Source organism: Montipora foliosa, chromosome 11, assembly GCF_036669935.1.
Source record: "Montipora foliosa isolate CH-2021 chromosome 11, ASM3666993v2, whole genome shotgun sequence".
NCBI lineage: Eukaryota > Metazoa > Cnidaria > Anthozoa > Scleractinia > Acroporidae > Montipora > Montipora foliosa.
In genome coordinates, this window is record NC_090879.1 from 27,513,404 (window position 1) to 27,529,444 (window position 16,041).

The 16,041-nt window shown below is 39.1% G+C and overlaps 2 protein-coding genes across 5 annotated transcripts; both read right to left on the reverse strand.

Annotated features, from left to right (window-relative positions):
* Positions 1 to 721: 721 nt before the first annotated feature.
* LOC137974619 (tetratricopeptide repeat protein 28-like) lies at positions 722 to 14,396 on the reverse strand. Of its 4 annotated transcripts, none has more exons than XM_068821531.1 (4): positions 14,064 to 14,396; positions 12,819 to 12,889; positions 3,353 to 7,475; positions 722 to 2,888 (listed from the first exon to the last, which is right to left on the reverse strand). In XM_068821531.1, coding segments are annotated over exons 3-4 (4,056 nt in total). In that variant the 5' UTR covers positions 7,408 to 7,475; positions 12,819 to 12,889; positions 14,064 to 14,396; the 3' UTR covers positions 722 to 2,887. The 4 variants fall into 4 exon arrangements, with proteins under 4 accessions (XP_068677632.1, XP_068677634.1, XP_068677631.1 ...); XM_068821533.1 differs by lacking the exon at positions 14,064 to 14,396 and adding an exon at positions 13,566 to 13,728; XM_068821530.1 differs by lacking the exon at positions 14,064 to 14,396 and adding an exon at positions 13,324 to 13,452.
* Positions 14,397 to 14,468: 72 nt separating this feature from the next.
* On the reverse strand, positions 14,469 to 15,242 carry LOC137976846 (uncharacterized). The gene has a single exon (XM_068824183.1). It carries the CDS (start codon positions 15,240 to 15,242, stop codon positions 14,469 to 14,471), a length of 774 nt encoding a protein of 257 aa, XP_068680284.1.
* Between the last annotated feature and the right edge of the window lie 799 nt (positions 15,243 to 16,041).

Here is a 16,041-nt window from a genome sequence, read left to right on the forward strand (position 1 = left end):
GGCTAAATGACTGACTGACCCTAAAGTGGGAAACCTTTTTGGTGTGTAATTGACTTAATGAACTTAATGGCTGACTGGCTTGCTGATTTCCTGTGACTGGATAAATGAGTGTCTGGTTTGACGACAGGCTTAACCCCTGACTGACTGATTGACTGGCTTTTTTCACTCACTAAATTAATTATTTGTCTTCTCTTTTTTACTCAGATATTGACAAGTGCACAGAGCCTGGTCATATGTGTAATACGCTTCAAACGAAAAGTACGATTGCGACGAGCTCGTTTGGCAGAGGTATGCAAGTATCACGTCATTAAATACGTTTTGCTTAAAGTAGAAAATTAATGATCTTTTTCTTGGAATTTGCTGTCTTCATAAAAAGTATTCACTCAATACTATGTCAGACTAACGTGCACATTAATGCTTGAAATGTGAAGTAGGCGTACACGTTTGTAAATTTTGTAATTCCGGAGCCGCTTAAAAGCATAGTTGTAGATAAAACTCACCCTTGCAATCTGCAAAAAGTACTTTTGAAGGGGTTATCCCCCTCTCCACCCCCACCCGCAAACAAGAAAAAAGTAAAGCAAAAAATAAAATGACGGTCATATTGGCATCCCAAACAAATCCTTTATTGTTGTAGTATACTTCATTTTGACTACTTAACTTTTCCAGACTTTGGCTCAACATAATATTGTTTGTTTTTATGTTTACACCACGACGAAAAGAAATCACTGTTTTCATGGACGGAGTAGCAATTGAGAAACATATGCAAACCTTTTGAAACCAGAGCTATGTCGTCTTTTTTGGATACTATCCACACCAAAGCTATCGAAAAGGAAACACCCTTGAAAGGAAACCTTTTTAAAATCGGTGCCCATACCTACAAACTGTAGATAATTATACACAGTTATTACATCTAATCACCGACTTTAACACTGTTTTCTTTTCAGGGTGCTTAATGCCTGGTGTTTTAATATCGCTTTTCCGAGTGTTTTCGCTTTCGAACCTTTTTAGTAACATTCTTCAAAAAATAAACATCAATCTACAGATCTCTACCTTCGCAAACTTATTTTGTATGTGCGTTTGGAAGGCACATTTTTATACATTTTTTTTAAAACGGAGCATATTTATGATTTCTAATAAAGTTATATGATGAGCAAATGGACAGTGAATTGTCTTATCCAACGTTAGATGGTTTCCCTACTTACTTCACCCAGAAAGGTGCTGTTACACTCGCAATTTTTTGAGCAACTTGTCTCTCAATTTTGTTTCGACAAGAGTTCTCACACTGCAAAGCTATTCGCTTGACAGGTGTTACACTGGGCAACGTTTCTTGCAATTTGTCTCGCTTTCGATGATCTCATGAGATTAAAGGAACATTCCACTGGCTGATGACGCAATTCGTTGAGACAGAAGTTGCAGGGCAGAATTCACAGCACGCATTGCTTGAAACCTTCGTTGTTAATTTGCGTAAACCAATGCGCAAAGTAACAATGGATTCTACTTTCCCCGAAGGGTTCTGCAATTTGTCTCACCTTGTTTTTGGCCATGGTAAAGTGTGCAACTTGCAACTTGCAACTTGTTTCGCTATGGCGTTGCAAGAGAAGTTGCATGAAAGATCGCAAAATGTTACAGAGCCTTTTATTAAATTAGGGTTTCAGTTTAAAACGTATGTTAAACATTCGGTTTGCGTTGCATGACCCGGATATCCAAATACCATCAGTGTGACCCCTGCGACGGAAATGGTCTAAATTAAAGGCCATAGTATAGGCTGTCTGTAGCCTTTCGTTCCCTTGAGGCTCGAACCAACACTTTCAACCATCTGTACTATTTGGAAGGATTGAATCTACCCCAATTCTTCCACCCAACATAAAATGTTATGGTACCAAATAAAACACCAATCATGTCTTAACCAGGTGCACTCATTAATGTGACGTAAAAGATTATCATAGCAACGAAAAAGCCTTCTAAAAAATTGCCCTATATTTTGTCTTCAAAAGCTTATATCTCAGACACGAACTTGGTGATCCCCATTTTTTATTGCTGTAAAGTGGTTAGCAGGCTAGGATAAATCTCTCTGCAGAGGTATAAAAGATTCTCTGAAGCGGAATCACGGCCACCTTAAAATTTTCCAGTTGTGAAGGTGGCTATGAATCTGCTCCAGATATTTTTTTTCTAAATTTGCAGCGGATTTGTTAGTTCCCCAACAATTATTCCAGGAATTGAACTACTTTCGAATGCAAACACATTCTTTCACTTTGCTTAAAAACACTATCGATAACTCGAGAGAGTAAGCCCTATAAAGAACTTGGAAATTTATTAAGAAAAGAAAAACGTCTTCCTTATTGCTGATGATTTCATTCATTTGTTATGCAGAATAATAGGAAAAAACTTTCATCCTTTGTTTCCCTTCTATTTTGTGATCTTTGAATGCTGCAAATGTTTCTCTTTTTCTTATCACGGTAAAAGCCTGATGATAAGGGTCATCAGCAGAAGTTTTCTTTCGAAACTGGCTTACACTCACACAACAAAAACAGTTTCAAAGAACTAAATAAAACATGATTTTTAGCAACTGAAATATAGCACTATTATTTTGATCGCCACTGAAGCAATACTGCCTTTTGAAGTTATATAAGAAACGAAGTATCAAAATAACGGGTAAAACTAGCATTTTACTATAGACCTAAGCTTACTGTCATAATTTCACTTACAATAATTTCAGTCTGTTGGTTTAGTTAACGCAGTAAACTTCTAATAAACCTTTGGAGCTTTTTCTACTGGCATAACGATGATTGTTAACCCGTTCTAAATGTTTTTTTTTTTTTTTACAAGTTCGGCAATCCTTGAAGTGTCAGGCCCTGCCAGGTAGTCTTCTAGCATCTTCCACATCGATTCTGGAAAAAGAAAAAAAGAAAACAGCCCTAAATGTAGCTGGTTCTTTCGAGCATACATGTACAATGCGCCGATGCGAATGGCTACGTGCAGGACAAAGCTGTCTTCGAATTCCTTACAAAAAATGAAGTTTAGAGATCTATATATGGGAGAACATAAACACCAAAAGAGACATCACGAGGTGATAAAATGAGCCATCTACGCCAGTTAACAAAACGTCAGAAAAGGCTGAATGAAAACAGTTTGTCCACCAATCTGAAATGTATCCTTTTCGCTACTGTGCATGCGTGATAGGCGTGTGGAAATTACATTTGTGACTAAAGCATGTTAGAGGAAAGTTTGAATTGTTTATACTACGAGGATAGCATCTCGTTACCATGCCATCTTTGGCCTATTTGATTCCTTTCGTCAGTTTTCCAGTTTGAAAGTATTTTTGTTTTCTCAGTTAAACTCGAACTTCACTTACCATTTTTTTGGAAATTCCAGCGTGACATCATCGCCAACCAGCACAAATGGCGCCCAGTGCTTTATAGCGCAATACTGCTTTGACTCTCGGAAAGATTTCATCGTTTGTTGAAGAGCTGCACTTGCGCTTTTTCCATCTACCAGGTGCTGGTAGAAGCTCCTCATAAACAGCAACGTTACCTTGTCATCAATTGCCCAGAGTGACACCAAAACAGACCGAGCTCCAGCACACAGGAAAGCCCTTGCAATTCCCACCACTCCCTCAGACTTCACTTCTCCCCGGCCACTGTGACAACAGCTCAGCACAACTAGTCTTGCTCGAAGAGAAATTCTCTGAACATCCGACATTTTCAAAATGTAGTCTTCCTCTTTGGGAATTGGCGATTTCCGTTCGGTATTTGGGGCTAAAGCAATTTCTCCCGTTTTTTGGCATCCATGTGCTGCAATGTGAACTAATGCAACTGATTTCATACTTTTCAGCACCTCAGATTTCGTGGCACTTTTTCCAGTCAGCGGTGTTGTCTGCAGAAGTTGTCCAATCATCTCTACTTCTTGTTTTGCGCACGGAAGCTGTTCCAAAATGGATTCCCCTTTCTTGTTAGTAACTTCCTTCAACCACGGATCACCTACAAGCAGTGCTCCAGTCTTACTGTGGAAGTCTTCAGGTGCACGAACGATCACGTTAAAAGCGGTCAACGAAGGAACGGTGCGGATCCTGATAGATTCACTCAATGCAGAATATGGAGCCAAGCAAAATGGTCCATCGGGAACAACGATTAACTCATTTCCTTGGAACAAGTCTACAATTGGCCCGAGTAAGACATCATACAACGGTTGTAAAGAGCTAACTGAGGATGAGGATGGTAGAACTGTTTTCTCAGTGATAATTTTTTTGCTGTAAGACAGGTCACGGCGTAGTGGATCCAAAGAACGATTCTCGCATCTGACACCATCCCTTACGCCGATCCCTTTGAAAATACTTTCCATCAACAAATCAGCACTTCCATTCTCGATTTCGTTTTGCCGAAAGCTCAGCTTGCTGTCTTTTCCTAGCACCCAAAACGTGATCTTGTTATGGTCAAGTGCCACAAAAACGGCTTGTGAAGGTAAAAGCTGTAATGCAGCTGTAAGAGTTTGATTCGGAGCAAGTGCAGAAAATGACGGAAAGTCAGTGCCGTATTGATCTTTCAAAATATCCATCAAAGCCTGTGCACGACCTTCCTCAGCTGCATACAAAGCTTCTTCAATCTCTCCATTCTTCAAAAGTGTCCTCCACAGAGCAGTGTATGACAGGGGATAAGAATCACGAAAACTTATTTTCCATTCATCTTCTGACTTCAGACTACGCCTTGTTTTATCAAAATGTTTTATACTCAAACGATAGCAACTAAGTGCATTACTCAAGGAACCCAACCATTCATGATCATGACCTTGCAAATACCAAGCAATTCCCTCCCCTAGACAGTTACCGATTTCCTTGAAAATACTAACACTGTGTTCATGGTACTCCAAGGCCTCCTTAAAATAACCTAGATTGCCATAGGCACTTCCCAGATTTCCATAGGCTGATCCCTCCCCAGTCCTATCCCCTACTTCTTTAGCAATACTAAGACGTTTTTCGAAGTACTGAATGGCTTGATTAAAATTACCTAGACTAAGATAGGCATTTCCCAGATTTCCATAGGCTGATCCCTCCCCAGCCCTATCCCCTACTTCTTTATCAATACTAAGATGTTTTTCGCAGTACTCAATGGCTTGTTTAAAATTACCTAGACTAAGATAGCCATTTCCTAGATTTCCATAGGCTGATCCCTCCCCAGCCCTATCCCCTACTTCTTTAGCAATACTAAGATTTTTTTCGTAGTACTCAATGGCTTGTTTAAAATTACCTAGATTGCGATACGCATTTCCCAGATTTCCATAGGCTGATCCCTCCCCAGCCCTATCCCCCACTTTTTTAGCAATACTAAGATGTTTTTCGTAGTCCTCAATGGCTTGTTTAAAATTACCTAGTCTAAGATAGGCATTTCCCAGATTTCCATAGGCTGATCCCTCCCCAGCCCTATCCCCCACTTCTTTAGCAATACCAAGATCTTTTTCGTAGTACTCAATGGCTTGTTTAAAATTACCTAGACTAAGATAGGCATTTCCCAGATTTCCATAGGCTAATCCCTCCCCAGCCCTATCCCCTACTTCTTTAGCAATACTAAGATGTTTTTCGTAGTACTCAATGGCTTGCTTAAAATTACCTAGACTAAGATAGGCATTTCCCAAATTTCCATAGGCTGATCCCTCCCCAGCCCTGTCCCCTACTTCTTTAGCAATACTAAGATGTTTTTCGTAGTACTTAATGGCTTGTTTAAAATTACCTAGTCGAAGATAGGCATTTCCTAGATTTCCATAGGCTGATCCCTTCCCAGCCCTATCCCCTACTTCTTTAGCAATACTAAGATCTTTTTCGTAGTACTCAAGGGCTTGTTTAAAATTACCTAGATTGCGATAGGCATTTCCCAGATTTCCATAGGCTGATCCCTCTCCAGCCCTATCCTCTACTTCTTTAGCAATACTAAGATGTTTTTCGTAGTACTCAATGGCTTGTTTAAAATTACCTAGACTAAGATAGCCATTTTCCAGATTTTGATAGGCTGATCCCTCCCCAGCCCTATTACCTACTTCTTTAGCAATATTAAGATGTTTTTCGTAGTACTCAAGGGCTTGTTTAAAATTACCTAGATTGCGATAGGCATTTCCTAGATTTCCATAGGCTGATCCCTCCCCAGCCCTATCCCCTACTTCTTTAGCAATACTAAGATCTTTTTCGTAGTACTCAATGGCTTGTTTAAAATTACCTAGACTAAGATAGGCATTTCCCAGATTTCCATGGGCTTGTCCCTCCGCAGCCGTATCCCCTACTTTTTTAGCAATACTAAGATGTTTTTCGAAGTACTCAATGGCTGGTTGAAAATTACCTAGCCTAAGATAGGCATTTCCCAGATTTCCATAGGCTGATCCCTCTCCAGCCCTATCCCCTACTTTTTTAGCAATACTAAGATGTTTTTCGCTGTACTCAATGGCTTGTTTAAAATTACCTAGATTGCGATAGGCATTTCCCAGATTTCCATAGGCTGATCCCTCCCCAGCCCTATCCCCTACTTCTTTAGCAATACTAAGATCTTTTTCGTAGTACTCAATGGCTTGTTTAAAATTACCTAGACTAAGATAGGCATTTCCTAGATTTCCATAGGCTGATCCCTCCCCAGCCCTATTACCTACTTCTTTAGCAATACTAAGATGTTTTTCGTAGCACTCAAGGGCTCGTTTAAAATTACCTAGATTGCGATAGGCATTTCCCAGATTTCCGTAGGCTGATCCCTCCCCAGGCCTATCCCCTACTTCTTTAGCAATACTAAGATGTTTTTCGTTGTACTTAACGGCTTTTTTAAAATTACCTAGCCTAAGATAGGCATTTCCCAGATTTCCATAGGCTAATCCCTCTGCAGCCCTATCCCCTACTTCTTTAGCGATACTAAGATCTTTTTCGTAGTACTCAACGGTTTGTTTAAAATTACCTAGACTAAGATAGGCATTTCCCAGATTTCCATAGGCTGATCCCTCCTCAGCCCTATCCCCTACTTCTTTTGCAATACTAAGATGTTTTTCGTAGTACTCAAGGGCTTGTTTAAAATCACCTAGATTGCGATAGGCATTTCCCAGATTTCCATAGGCTGATTCCTCCCCAGCCCTATCCTCTACTTCTTTAGCAATACTAAGATCTTTTTCGCAGTACTCAATGGCTTGTTTAAAATTACCTAGACTAAGATACGCAATTCCCAGATTTCCATAGGTTGATCCCTCCCCAGCCCTGCAGCCTATTTCAATGAAAATATGTAATGCTTGTGAAAATTTTTTTATGGCCTCTTGATAATCAGGTAGGTTGAGGTAAGCAGTGCCGAGATGAAAATGAGCCCTTCCTTCACGATATCTGTCTTCTACACTTATTGCAATGGCAAGCTCTAGCAATTGCTGCTCTACAGTTTCTAACTTTCCATCTACCATTCTTCAATAACTAAATGACAATGAAAGCTTTTTCGATGAGATGATCCAATGTCAAATCAAGGATGAAGCTGGAAGGAAAGAAAAGTAAAGACGCTTAATGTTTAATCTGCTCTTTAAAGTAATAAAAGGTTATTCAATATCATGTATTCTCTGTTACCAAGTTGAAACGTTGAAATCGACGGTCCTGAAAATTATCCATTGCTGTTCATTACGTATCTTACCACTCAGTCCTATTTTTTTGAGTTTTCAAACCACTGTAGAATTTTTGCGTGAGGATTTTTAACTCCGTAAATTTTCACCCTTGTCAATTTATCCTCGCTTATTCTCCCCATAAAGCTGACCTTGTTTTGATAGAAACCTCACGGCTTTTCTTATTCAAATTCCAACTTATTAGCAAGAGAACATCATTAACATAAGAAAAGCAGGGAGGTCTGTATCATGACAAGGTCAACTCCAACCTCACTTTCATTTAAAGGCCAGGTAACTAAGCACATAACTGTAACAAAAATTCTCTTTAATCGAGTTTTCGAATGGTCATAAAATCTCTTATTATTTGACATATATTTTTTTTACTTTTGTATGCCGATTGCCAGAAGCCCAGCGACCCAAAAAGGTGATCCCCCGAGTACATACTCATTATTTACTCAACAGAATATTGTTTTTTTTTTTGTTAATGACGAATGCATAAATAGGTTAAAGGGCAAAAGAGGTTTCAGAGTGCAACTCGGAAGTTGCTATGGCAACAAAGCGATGGAAAGATTTTATTGAGTATGCGATAAACAAAAATGTGTATGAACGTGCTCCTGCATTTTGTGTTTGATGGTCACTCGTGATCGGAAAGTCCTCAAGTTGCACTCGCCAGGGGAACTTTCAACTTTCACTCGTGTCCATAAGTCACGAAATGCATTCGCGTTCATAAGATTTCCTATACACATACATGTTACATTATTTATACACGGTAAAATCTTCAGTATATATTACAGTGAGAAGTTTCATTACAACTAGACTGTTTTACAAGAGTGTCATGTGGGAGCCCGACCGACAGATGCTATAAAGTTGGTCAATTTCCCCTTTGAAATATCCTAGGGAATCTTAATATTCGTAAGCCGACAAGCAAACGTATCCGTAACAGTGCCCCGCTATAACAAAAAGCACGCTTCCAATAATTTGTGCGTGGCATAGACAACTCGAGTTTAGCCTCAGAGTCTGTAAAGTTAGCTTTTAAAGCTAAAGCTAAAGCTATAAAAGGTAAACTTATACTGTGTAATGCGGATATAAATAAATTCTGGAGGTACGCTGGGGAGAGACCTTTGATCATTTTAAACATCAATATGGCTTTAATCTTTTTCCGGCGTGTAATATTAGATTATTCCAATTAACCATATTTAAAAGGAAACTGGCACTTTGTGTCGTAATTGGACCTGGCAATCGCCCTGGCAGCTCTATTTTGAAGGTTTTGAAGTTTATCACTTAAAGTTCAGTTGGAATTGCCCTAAAAGGAGCTACAATAATCAAAGTGGGGTAAGATGAACGCTTGATAGATTTGGAGGGCAGTGCCTTGTTCTGAGATGAATGGTCTTATACGTTTAAGGGCGCCTGTAGTTGTAAATATCCTCGCACTAATTTCATCTATAGGTTTAGACCATGAGAGGTGGTCGAATTGTCGAGGTTGAGCCAACCTTCGCTTTCAAGATCGTGTAAGGGATGACCTGCAGTATTACCGTATCCAAGGAAAGGGGTTTAAACACGCATGTGTACCGGAAGCCGGGTTACAGCCGAACTGTGCCTTTCGACACCATTCACATTGTTTTGTTTTTTCTTATTTCTGAAGCCTCATTTTAAGAGGTGGTAAGATGTTTCTATAAGCACCAAGCATTTTAAAGACTTGACTGGAAGTTTTAACTTCCTGTAAAATCTAACATGGACGAATTTGCAATCATTTTTAGGCTATTTGAGGGAAACAAAGATTAATTCAAGCAACATAAACAAAACTGACTTCCGCTTTAGTTTCTATCAATAACGGAATAGACCCTTCCACGGTTTTTGACCGCCATCTTGGCTGGGAGGCAAACACGTGCACGGCTAAATTTACAGTAAATGTATGGGATTTTGGCCGACTTTGAACCGCTGTAGCGCCGCTCAAAAGAGACAGATTTCCAACTTTTGCCACTACTTTAAATACTTTTATTGATATCATTCATTCAACAGAAAAATAAAACCATTAAGGAGAGTAAGACGTCCGTAAAGTCGAATAATAAATCTTCTTATGTTGCTTCTAATTTCGCGGCAATTTGCCGTGTTGATTTTGGAAGGGTTTGTATGGAATCTTAAAATTTCGTTTATGGTCGTTGTAGCCTTAATCTGTTCTTTATATTTCATGAAAGTAATCTCAGTATAAATGTCTTTTATCACACACTATCACTGTGGAGATGTGTCTTTTTTTAGCGGTGCTACAGCGGTTCAAAGTCGGCCAAAATCCCATGCATTTACTGTAAATTTTGCCGTGTTTGCCCCCCAACCAAGATGGCGCCAAAAACCGTGAAAGGGCCTATTGGCTTTGGTTTAAACAGCTTCAAGATTTAAGCCATGAGTGGGTGCAAAAACCAATCATTTGCGCTAACACATTCAGCCTTTTACTAAAGGATAATCCGAACAGGAGATATGAAACAGGAACTGTTTAGTCACGGCCACTTTCAATGGATGAGTAAGGTTGACTGTAGAAACGGACGTATTAATGGCACCACAGAGCACCGAATAGTGGAAGAGGGAACATTCCCTTTTTCGGGATGCAATTACAACAGGTCAATATCTACATATTTGAATCATGGATGACTGCAGCTTACCAATAACTCCGAATCACACCCTCCTTTTTTTAATAAGTCATCCACTGAGCAAAACAGTCCTGCTTTACTTGCTTGATCATCAAACCAATGAAATCAAAAAACTCATGTCGAGTTTGGCAGTTGAAAACCGAGTGAACTAGAATGCTGGCACAATAGTGAACTACCGCTTTGGAAAGAACAAGAGCTTTAAATATTCCTTCTGAAAAATCAGTTGCTTCTTGAATCTTTACGCATTCATGCCACCTTGTTTTGTATTTGACTTACCAATTGCTATATGGCAAAACGCGTTTCAGTTAGTCAGAGAGGTCTAAACGTTACTTATTACTAAAAGCCCAGCACAATGACAACTTCAGCAAAGAAAAAATTAAAGGAGAGGACTCGTCATAAAATGTCCCATTCGTTTATTTGATCATAGTTGACTGGGTGTTCACAATGATTTATAAATGCACGCCAAGGATCAGCGGTTCCTTGAGCGAGTTAGAGAATTTATTCATCAGCTATTGGAGCTTTAAAATTACAAACTGTGAAACATCACAAGTCCATCACATGTAGAAAGGAATTGCGTTGCGTTTGGGTAAGAAGATTATACTCTATGTTCGAAGTCTTTTTGACAGGGAAGGGCCGGGGGCATTGAGGTCTTTTAGAGACTGCAAACGCCCCTCCCTTCCCCTAAAAAAATCATCTAAAATCGCTTCTACAAACTGAATATCTGACCATTCCAAATACATTGTTGATGCATGCATGATATGGACTAAACTTATTCATGTTATAGTCAAGTATTTGTGGATGCCTTGGTTGTGAATAACGCATATCCTCTAGTTTGTGTTTTTCGGCTTAAATGTAAGATATCCAGATCCCCGCCAAAAAATTGTCTCTAAGTGAATGGTAATACATCGCATAGGAAAGACTTGAGATAGTTGAAGAGAGTGGAAACAAAGACATGCTACCAAATGCATGAGTGGTATCGATAAGGCGGGACAGTGAACTGTCACGAGAAAAGAATAGCGACAATTAAATAGTCATTTATGCTTCATGCTTTATACAGTCTGACTGATATTGTTGACAAGGCATTGCTCTGGGCGAACTCCGTTTGCTGGGACACAAATAATACCACATTTGTTTGGGATATTTTGGCCAAGCCCTGATGGGCTAGGCCGTTTATTGAAAATCAGCGTGGTAAGCTAGGAAATACTCAAATATAGAAGACATGATCCCAGCAAAGATGAGGGGACACACGCCATCCACAAGAAAGTAAAAATAGGGAGGGTGGGGAGGGAAAATTGATTTGACTCTGTTGAATCAGCCTCCGCCTAGCTTGTACAAATGGTGAATGATCTTGAGAAAATCCCGGATGACAGAAATGCCCAAACTGCAACAAGGGAAATAATTAACTAAGCATGTCACACTCAGCCTAAATCCATTTATTTCCTCTTGGCAATAAACTTCCTGCATCGATGGAGTTTTCGAATAAGTTAAAAAACAAGAAAGCCTGAGATAATTTCATTTGGAGTCGTTGTAAATCGTGTTATCGTGTTAGACTAAATATGAAAGGCACGCATTTCGTGTAACTCTAACATAACGGTTGTGACGAGAATAAACATTTTTATAGATCTGCAAAAATCGGGTTTCTTTATCTAAACTTCAATTAGATGGCTTTTTGGACGCCCTATGACGTAACAAACGGGAAAAATTCCGGAATCAAACAGGATGACAAGTTAGGAACATCCTGCTTTTGGGCCATAACGCTTGACTGGTTAGGCAAAATTGCCAGATACGAAAAGTTAAAGGTAAATTAAGTCTAAGACATTATTATAAAAACTAAAGTTTACCACGAAGCAGGACTTAAGCTAACATCGATCAATGATTTACTTCACCACTGATGCAAAAGACATACTTCAAGTGCTACTATGACCAAAAAATCAATTCTCCTTTTTCTTTGGATTTCAAAACTATGTTAACTAAACACTACGTGACCCAAGTTTTAAGCCTTGATTTCAAAAAGACACGTGTTTATTTTAACTAGAATTTTCCTATTTAATGGTCCGCCATTACTGACATCCAGAGAGCTGGATCAAGGAGAAAATAACGTAAAAGACTCATTAGTTTAAGAATGCAATACGTGTGTACGAGGCTTAATTAATATGAAGCACCGGAGATTCGGGCTTTCAAATTTTTAAACTAGTGTTTTGCATATAAAATGAACTGTATTTTAAGCTGGTTAGTAAATGACCTCACTTTCCCTAGATCCAACCCTCTGAGGTCCCTCGACCGTGAAATCCAAAATTTACACTCAAAGTAAACAGCCTTTGGATAAATATCCACGAGCAAAATCTTGCTATTGAGGTGTTGAGCATTCACACAGAAAATATGAAGAAAAAACTTTTGTTCGATTCAAACAGGCGTTACTGTTATTTGTTAAGCCTGCAGGCCTAGGATATTGTTTATTCGTCCTGAATTTTAATCACAGCCGTTAATTGGCGAACCGGTATAGTCAAACACACAGCGCTAGTTTCTCCCGGAAGTATTAAAGTATTTAAGATCATTAGGACCAACTTGAAAATTACTTACCTTTTTTCCTGAGTCACTCAGAAAGACACAGCATAGTAATTAGAGCGCGACCAAAGAACGAAATCTGCAGTCTGAAAAAAAAAAGGAAAAAAGAAAAAAGAAACACGAATGACGAAAGAAAAATACTATTTTTCTTGGAATGATCCGCGCCTCACAAGTTACTTTCTTTGCCTCAAAGACTAGAAACATACACTTAGTTTCCGTTCCTTTGTGACAGTGTGAAACTAATCTAAAAGATTTAGCGTGAATTAACTTAAATTAAAAAGACTATAACAAGCTGTAATGGTGTCAAAAGCAAAACGCACGCATTTGTATCTTTAAATCGAGTTCTAAGATACAGTGACACGGCTTTCTTTGATAAGCTTAGCAAACAGAAGAGCATCTTTTGAGCCACCCTGATCTCGATTAAGAAACTGACCGTAAGTGCATTGTTTCTAAGTAGCGATGGTCGGATGAAATTGATTATTCCTAAACCGTTCTATAATCTGTGGAGCACTTAACTTACCTTTTGCAAATAATTTAAAAGACTGCGTTTAAACAATACAGAGATTACAGCAGGACGAGAAGACAGCAGTTTAAGAGAATCGTACTTGGCGAAGGCGCGGAAAGTGATTTGTTCAGTTGCAGTTTTGAATATATAGCGGAAATCGTTCTATTATCAGCTCTTTGATATCACGTTGTTTTGACTCCTGCATTACCACAAATATGTAATGGATTTGATAATAAAAATTACGGACAGAAACATACTTATTCAAGACAACGTTTCGGTGTCCTCATGATACCATCATCAGGTCAAATATAATATTTTACAGATAACTCGAATATTAATGTTCAAGATTAAGTTCAAAGCCCCTAGAGGCTAGGTGAAAAGTTTTGCCTTTATCGAGTCACTTTGGATATTCAGACACGGTTTGTGCTCGCGAATAAGGAACATTTCATACACAAGACAATCAAATTTGCATGAGCATTTCTTAAGAATGAGAAACATGTCAGATGTTATTGTTCTTGATTGATGTTGACTTTGGCAGTGATTGAATATTGAACCAGATCTTTTATGCTTATCGATCCGTTGGTAGAGATGTCGACGCGTGTAACCAACATAGCTGGCATCACACTAGCCACATTCGAATTTGTAAACTACTGATTGTTCGTTGATCAACGCGGGCTTGAATTCTTTATGTTTGAGAGCTTTTCCAACTTTTCGAGAAATGAACACTGGGCATAAGTCGATGTTTAACAGCTTACCAAGATCTTTCAACTGCTTGCGCACAGAGTCAGCTGATTTTTGTTCCTTGAACGGTAGAACAATTCGTACTGATTGCGGGTCAGGTGTAGATTTGCGTGGAGATGCTGGTGTTTTGTTTGGATGTGATAAAATTGGAGATCATAAAGTGAATAAGATGTTCAGGATATGCCAACTGTAGGAATAAGTTCTTGAAGCGGCTACACTCCTCATGAAATAATGACCAGTTAGATGATAGCTTGAAAGCTCGGTCTAGCATGGTAATAATTAAGGATTTCTTATAACGATTATCAACGTGACTATTATAATGTAACAATAGACCCGTATTGGTCGGTTTCACGTCTACACTAGCCGTAATATTCTGACCGTCTTTTCTTAGGACCATGCCTAAGAAAGGGAGAGTGTTCTCAGTTGATAGTTCCATAGTCAAAGCTAATCGATGGGTGGAGATCATTCAAAGCATGCAGAAAAGAACAGGCAGAAACTTCATCCTTCATGGTAGTTAAAGTATCATCAACGTAGCGCCTGTAGTATGATGGTAATTTGTTCTGGAGCTTAAGTTGTTCTTCAAGACTACACATGAAGGTGTTAGCCATGAGAGGACCGAGAGGAGAACCCATAGCCACACCCTCTGACTGCTCGTAAAGTTCGCCATTGAATTGAAACAACTGATCTTTCGTTGCGATGTTTAAAAGCTCAATCAGGTCGGATTTTGTGATGTTGAGGTTATATGTGGCATTAAACCAATTGTTGGTAAAAGCCTTTTCCGCTAGAAGACTGATAGTTTTATCAAGAGGCACTTTACTGAAGAGGGACGTCACGTCATACGATACAATAATGTCATTGTCGTTAAATGAAGTATTGCGAACTTCTTCTGCGAATTTGAATGTATCGCTGATTGTATGTTCATTGATGGATAGCGGTTTCAGTTTTCCTTCGAGCCACTTTGCTAGGTCGTAATTATAGGTCTTGGTGGCTGACAGAATGGGTCTCATCGATAACGTCGGTTTATGTGTTTTCGGTAAACCATATAGATGAGCAAGCCTAGAACCAGTTGGACAAAGTGTGTCAGCTACAGGTTTAGGTAGAATCTTTCGAATTACATTACCAACGAGTTTCTCTTTCTCCAAGAGAGGATGGTAGTGCTTGGGAGGACGTCCCGTTGTCTTGGGTCTTTCCATGTCACGTTTTCTAAACTTAGACAAATCATTAATTGAAGCTTCGGCTAGCAATTTCAAGTACTCCTATTTATCCATCACTACTACACCAGTCCCCTCGTCTGGCTTTGTTACAATTACATCATCGCGCTGTTTCAGGCGTTTGATTGCTCTCTGTAGAGTCTTAGGCGGTCTTGGGCCTTTACTCTTGACGTAGTTTAATGCAATAGATCGTAGAGTGCTGGCAGTCAGTTCTTTTTGGTCATCAGAGAGTTTAGATTCCAGCATCCAGTAAGCTCTTTCAAAGCTAACCTTGATCTCGAGAGGTAGAACGTCTCGCGGAAACGCAAAATTCAAACCACGACATAGTACAAGCTTCTTAAAGAACGATAATTTGTAAGAAGAGATGTTTTTCACGTGTTTATCAACATCAACAGTTTTATGCATCAGTCTAGATAGTTTCTTAACATGGCCAAACATAACATCTTTGTAATGTTTCTCACGTAGCTTGGTTAATATGCGAAGAGTACTCAAGTAGCGTATAGTACTATAGGAATGACGAACATCACTATAGATCTTGTTTATCTCCTCTTTCAGTCTTGTGCTTTGTTGACATTTCAAGCGTATTTCTTCAGCAATGACGTTTTGTTTCTACGTCTCTGTCAAAGCTTCAACCTTACTCCAACATTTGCTGAAGTTAGTCACCAAGCAAAAGGAAAATGGAAACAGTCCTCCAAAGATTTCAGTCAAAACGTCATTGCTGAAGAAATACTTTTACTTATTGACCGTCGATAACGTTGCAAGTGATTGCTCGATATTCCAG

Bases quoted from the DNA above. Each gene is read 5' to 3' on its own strand.
- LOC137974619 (XM_068821531.1), bottom strand. From the start codon at position 7,407: ATGGTAGATGGAAAGTTAGAAACTGTAGAGCAGCAATTGCTAGAGCTT.
- LOC137976846 (XM_068824183.1), bottom strand. From the start codon at position 15,242: ATGGAAAGACCCAAGACAACGGGACGTCCTCCCAAGCACTACCATCCT.